Genomic DNA, 6,927 nt, shown 5'->3' with positions numbered 1-6,927 from the left:
CCCCCCCCCCCCGCACACACACACACACACCCACACACACATCTTCCTCAGGGAATATGCTGTTTACATAAGAAAGCCCAGCGATTCTTATTCATAGGTTGGCTTGTGCAAGCTAGACTGGCATTTCTAAGCACAACGAGCTAATAGTTTAAGTAAAAACAGGCTATTCATACATGATATTGAGAGAGAGAGAGAGAGAGAGAGAGAGAGAGAGAGAGAGAGAGAGAGAGAGAGAGAGAGAGAGAGAGAGAGAGAGAGAGAGAGAGCGGTGCTGTCCATGTATACTTTCATGAGTACAGTTCCAAAACCTATATTAGTTTTACCTCCAGGACTTTCTCTTATGATAATCTTCATGAATTGCTTATTTGAGGACATCGATCAGTTGATTGCTATATTATTTTTTTCATGTGTTTACCCAGATAGTTATATCTATTGTATTTTAATTTATTACTTTTATTTACAGAAAATGAGGCTATTGTGGACCTTGTCCATTGCTCTGGTGGCAATCTCTCTTAGCGGCGCGCATGCGCAGCTGGCACTTGGCCCAGGAGGGGTAAGAACGCCCCCAATCAACCTCGTCTCCGTTTTCAGGTAAGGATGGGGTCACTTTTAAGTTTTAAGTCAATACATGGTCTTAGAGGATTACCTCATTTTAGTGTTCCGATCAGCGAATAAAAAAAAAAAAAAAAAAAAAAAAAACGTTAGGATTGATCACTGTTTTCTTGTGTGATAGGACCAGGAAACGCTCCCTTATTATTATTATTATTATTATTATTATTATTATTATTATTATTATTATTATTACAACCCTAGTTTGAAAAGTTGGATGCTATAAGCCAAAGGGTTCCAACTTTAGAGGAATAATGATCCTCCAAGGCTACAGCAGGGAAAGAATAGCCCAGCGAGGAAAGGAAATAAATAAACTACAAGACAGTAATGAACAGTTAAAATGAAATATTTTTAAAAACAGTAAAATCATGAAACTAAATTTCTCATGCACTGTACGCACTATAAAAACTCCAAAAAAGTAAAGTACTTGAATGGGTGACCACTATTATTATTATTATTATTATTATTATTATTATTATTATTAGCTGAGCTACAACCCCAGCTGGAAAAGCAGGATGCTATAAGCCCAAAGGCTCCAACAGGGAAAAATAGCTTAGTGAGAAAAGAAAATAAGGAAATTAATAAATTATATGAATAGTAACAAACAATTAAAATAGGATATTTTAAAAACAGTAACAACAAAACTGACATTTCACATATAAACTATGAAAAGATTTATGTCTGCCTGTTGAAGAAAGGTATGATTTTATAAGTATTGATCAAACACATGAATATTATGCTGTTCTGAATGACCATCAGAAAAGGCATGGAGATTGCCACGGTCTAGGTACGCGCATATACCTAGACCGTGGGACTAGCATCCTTACTCTATAAGTATCCGCAAAAAAAAAAAAAAAATAAAATAAAAAATAAAACGGTAAAGTAGCACCTCTCAGGCCCAATTATTATCATTATTATTATTACTTACTTATTACAACCCTTGTTGGTAAAGCAGGATGGTATAAGACCAGGTGCTCCAACAGGGAAAATTACCCAGTGAAAAAAGGAAACAAGGAAAATGAGAGACGTAATTAAGAATTAAAATAAAATATTTTAAGAACAGTAACAACAATTAAAATAAATATTTCTTAGTTAAACTATAAAAACCTTAAAAAATAAGAGGAAGAGAATTAAGATAGAATAGTGTGCCCGAGTGTACCCTCAAGCAAGGGAACTCTACCTAAGATAAAACAATATCTGTAAACTTCTTACATTTCACTAGAAATCTGTTTGAGGTGAAACCTCCTGTTCCTGTGAAAGCAGATGAACCGGAAAGAGTTATTATACTTTTTATATATCGATATGAATGAAAGGGAACTAACTCTCTCTTGGGGTCCTCTTCTTTCTAGGTGAGAGGAAGATATTGATTTGGAAATTTTCAGATTTTTATCCACTGGATTATTCATTCGTGGTTCCATGTACTGCATATCTATCTATCTATCTATCTATCTGTGTGAATATATGTATATATATATATATATATATATATATATATATATATATATATATATAAATATATATATATATATATATATATATATATATATATATATATATATATATATATATATATATGTCATATATACAGTACGGTATATATATATATATATATATATATATATATATATATATATTATATATATATTATATATATATATATATTATATGTGTGTGTGTGTGTGTGTGTGTGTGTGTATATATATATATATATACTATATATATATATATATATATATATATATATATATATATATATATATACATATGTATACATATTTATATATGTATATATATATGTATGTGTATATATATATTTATATATTGTATATGTATGTATATATATATATATATATATATATATATATATATATATATATATATATATATATATATATACAGAGAGAGAGAGAGAGAGAGAGAGAGAGAGAGAGAGGAGAGAGAGAGAGAGAGGAGAGAGAGAGATAGAGAGAGAGAGAGAGAGAGAGAGAGAGAGGGGGGGGGGCTATATGAAATTTGAAATTTACATGTATGTATCTCAGTATATCAATAATATGTAAACATGTATGTCTATATATATGAATATTTTATGTACAATGTAAGTGAGGAAGATACGCGCTTTTTGTATAAGTAGGTAAAAGCAAGTACAATATTTGCACTATTTATGTGTAATGATTAATCTATAAACAACTTGATTCATTGATTATCTGTAACACCGATCTCTGTATTGGTAGAATTAGAATTAATTGTTTTTAGATAATTTCACCATTTGAAGATGATTCTAACTTTTTTAAAATGATTTTCTAGAAATATGATTAGGATTATTAAATGATTTTTTAATATGCACTTCTCTCTCTCTCTCTCTCTCTCTCTCTCTCTCTCTCTCTCTCTCTCTCTCTCTCTCTCTCTCTCTCTCTCTCTGTATATATATATATATATATATATATATATATATATATATATATATATATATAATTCATATACATTATTACATTATTTTCATAATCGGCAGTTGAAGTGCTTCTATATATTATTATTATTATTATTATTATTATTATTATTATTATTATTATTATTATTATTATTATTATTATTATTATTATTATTATTATTATTATTATTATTATTATTTTCCAGATTTCTACGAGATATCTTCATGGCTTACATGTACCCTCCAACACCAGGTTCAGAACTGAAGTCGAAGGTTAGTTTATCTGTAAAGTTGCCATACTTAATATAAGATAAGAAACTAAAACTCTGCAAACCTTAATCTATACTGTACAGGTTAAGAAAATAGAAAATAGTCAATCACGTAGCTATGACATAACCATATATTACCTCCATTATTATTATTATTATTATTATTATTATTATTATTATTATTATTATTATTATTATTATTATTATTATTATTATTATTATTATTACTAGCCAAGCTACAACCCTAGTTGGAAAAGCAAGATGTTGTAAGTCCAAGGGCTCCAACAGAAAAAAATAGCCCAGTGAGGAATGGAAACAAGGAAATAAATAAACGATATAAGTAAGGAAAATTAAAATAAAATATTATGAGAAAAATTAACAACATTAAGTAGATAATTCATATATAACTATAAAAAGACTTATGTAAGCCTGTTCAACAAAAAAAAAAAAAAAAAAAAAAAAAAAAATTTGCTGCAACTTTGAACTTTTGAAGTTCTACTGATTCAAATACCCGATTAGGAAGATCATTTCACAACTTGGTCACAGCTGGAATAAAACTTCTAGAATACTGTGTAGTATTGAGCCTCATGATGGAGAAGGCCTGACTATTAGAATTAACTGCATACCTAGTTTTACGACCAGGATGGAACTGTCTAGGAAGATTTGAATGTAAAGGATGGTTAGAATTATGAAAAATCTTATGCAACATGCATAATGAACTAATAGAAGAACGATGCCAGAGATTAATATCTAGATCAGGAATAAGAAATTTAATAGACCGTAAGTTTCTGTCCAACAAATTAAGATGAGAATCAGCCGCTGAAGACCAGACAGGAGAACAATATTCCAAACATTGTAGAATGAAAGAATTTAAAACACTTCTTACAAAATTTTCTCAATGAGCTAATTTTTTGTGCAATTCAAGAGGATGCAGACCTAAAGTGTTTCTCGAAAGTAAAGTTGCTGTCGAGAATCACACTCGAAATTTTAAAAGAATCATACAGTGTTAAAGAAACATTATCAATGTTGAGATCTGTATGTTGAGGAGCCTCTGTATGTTGAGGATTCTCAAAATCATTCTCTGAGTTTTGTTAGGATTCAACTTCATGCCCCATAAAGTGCACCATGCACTAATTTTAGCTAGATCTCTATTAAGGGATTCAGCAACCCAACATCTATATTCAGAAGATGGAATTGATGCAAAGAGAGTAGCACCATCTGCATAGGCAACGACCTTGTTTTTAGGCCAAACCACATGCCATATGTATATAGTATGAACAGTTACGGGCCCTGAGGAACACCAGATATCACATTCCTGTACTCTATGGTGACTATCAATAACAACTCTTTGCAATCTATTACTTAAAAAATCAATAATGATGTTAGTAAAACCTCCACCCACTCCCAACTGCCTCATGATTAACACCATCAAAGGCAGCACTAAAATCAAGGGCAATCATACAAACTTCCTGACCACAATCAAGGAATTTCTGTACAGCATAGTAGATTGTAAGAAGGGTATCACAAGCCCCAAGGTCTTAACGAATTGCAAACTAGGGAACATATGATTACCTTCAGAAAACCTATTTAGACGTTTTTCCAGAAGACGTTAAAAAACAATGGATAATATGGAGTTATGGAAATTGGGCAGCAATTCAGCTGGACTTGAGATACCGCAAATGCATTTCCATGATGAAGTAACAAATTTACTAAGTAATACAGGGTCGTAGGTCATGTTATTGGAAGGAAAGGGGGAGTGTTTGGATAGGTTGAAGACCCCCCCCCCCCCCGTGAATTAATATAATAGTCATACTTCCTAGGTTAGGTTACGTGTGCGTGTTTAGGTTAGGGCAAAACCCAAGTTTCCCATGACACCCATGAGCTGTGTATTTTTCCAAATGGTTTTGGTGTAATTTATGCATATCTCTCATCTGTGCATGGTGTAATACAATTGTTTATTTGTATTTATCTGTTTTGTATATGGTCAGAGATGCATGAATTACAAGAAAACCAGTTGGAAAATATTATTATTATTATTATTATTATTATTATTATTATTATTATTATTATTATTATTATTATTATTATTATTATTATTATTATTATTATTATTGCAGAATGAGGACGGCAAGTTGATTCCCGTGAGAGAGGAAAAAGATATGGGATCGAGCTCAGAGAAAAAGCGTGTCATTGTGATGGGTTACGACACGGAGGGAAAAGTTATAGAAAAGGTATGAAATGGAGAATTTTATTTTTCTATTTTCCTTATCTCCCCTGATATTTTTTAATTTTATTAACAGTTTGCAGTGCTGATTAGCGTTTATTAAAACAAATTCCTTTTGGCAAAATCTTTAACATACGGCAATAAGTATTCAATATGTATACTGACATTTATGGAAGTGATTTCGAGTTTTTTCGACATAATTATTAATTGTTTAGTTATTTTGTATATCTCTTTTAATCTTGTTTTTACCAGTTGTTGTTCATAATATACTACGAATGTCTGACATTGGATTACAGTTCCTTGGAGAACTTCACTGGAGATTAAATAGTTTTATTTCCCATCCTTATTCAGGATTTTCCCCCCAGTATCTGGGAAAATTCTACCATTTTTTTTTTTTTAATATTTTGGGTTTCCCTTTCGATATAGATTTTTTTATATATATATATATATGCCCGACCATCAAACCATTTCATAGAAACTGGTTTGCCAGTTTAACGCGGACTTTCTTCCAGTATGCCCAATCCATTCTATGCACCTGGAACTCTATACCTTCGTCTTGCTTTTCCAGATCGATACTGGATGCCTGGATGACAGCTCAATCGACTGCATCACCACGGAAGAAACCCCCGAGCTGGAAGACGGCGAAGCCAGTCCCATGAACCGGACGGGAGGAGAGACGACTGTAGAAGACGCCTTCGAAGACAAGACCGCTTCCATGCAGCTGATCGTGGGGAAGTGGCCCGTTCTCTACATCACGCTCATCTCCATTCTCTTCTGGCTGATCATCATCATCAGCTCCCCTTATATTCTCACCGGGGAGACCATTGCCAGGAGGGAAGATGATGCTTCCTCCGATTCGTTTGTTGACCAACAGGTGCGCTTTTTCAGTTTCTCAATGTATTGAACGTGTCCTAGGTAGGGGTTGAGGAAGTTACGTGAATTATAGGAAGCATTGGTAATTGAATGATGAAACTCGTAGTCGTAAGTAAATGGTTTAGGTAAATTACAGTTTATAATCAACAAAAACTGTCATTATATGATGAGAAACCTTGTGTAAAGATATTTTTTTAATTTACGGTCCCCTCTCAGCTGAAATCGTGACTACACCCTTGTTTTGAAAGTGTCATTGCTGCACATTAATATATACACATTGGGCATCATTGTAATATTCTGTGATTTTATGCAGACAAAACAAAGTATGAAAGTCTGAAGTATTGAGTGACTATAGAGTCCTGCTGATTATCATTTCGATCAAGTACAATACGTATTATTTTTATTTTGTTTTCATTATGTTCTGATGTAAGCATGGCAGCAACACGCATTTTTATCACAGTGAAATAGTTAATATAAAAATTGGTTTTCGGTCACATTTGTATTCAATTGAAAACTGGGTTTCA

General features: G+C 32.0%; 1 protein-coding gene across 1 annotated transcript in view; it reads left to right on the top strand.

Annotated features, from left to right (window-relative positions):
- The first annotated feature begins 462 nt into the window (after positions 1–462).
- LOC137648749 (uncharacterized) overlaps positions 463–6,927 on the top strand; it is a 12,754-nt gene continuing 6,289 nt past the window's right edge. The window contains exons 1-4 of the mRNA XM_068381832.1: positions 463–591; positions 3,244–3,310; positions 5,424–5,537; positions 6,099–6,404. Of these exons, the coding sequence (XP_068237933.1) occupies positions 467–591; positions 3,244–3,310; positions 5,424–5,537; positions 6,099–6,404 (612 nt within the window). The 5' untranslated portion in view covers positions 463–466. The remainder of the gene's footprint in view (positions 592–3,243; positions 3,311–5,423; positions 5,538–6,098; positions 6,405–6,927) is intronic.

This window comes from Palaemon carinicauda, chromosome 10, assembly GCF_036898095.1.
Source record: "Palaemon carinicauda isolate YSFRI2023 chromosome 10, ASM3689809v2, whole genome shotgun sequence".
NCBI lineage: Eukaryota > Metazoa > Arthropoda > Malacostraca > Decapoda > Palaemonidae > Palaemon > Palaemon carinicauda.
This window is presented reverse-complemented; position numbering and strand designations above follow the sequence as displayed.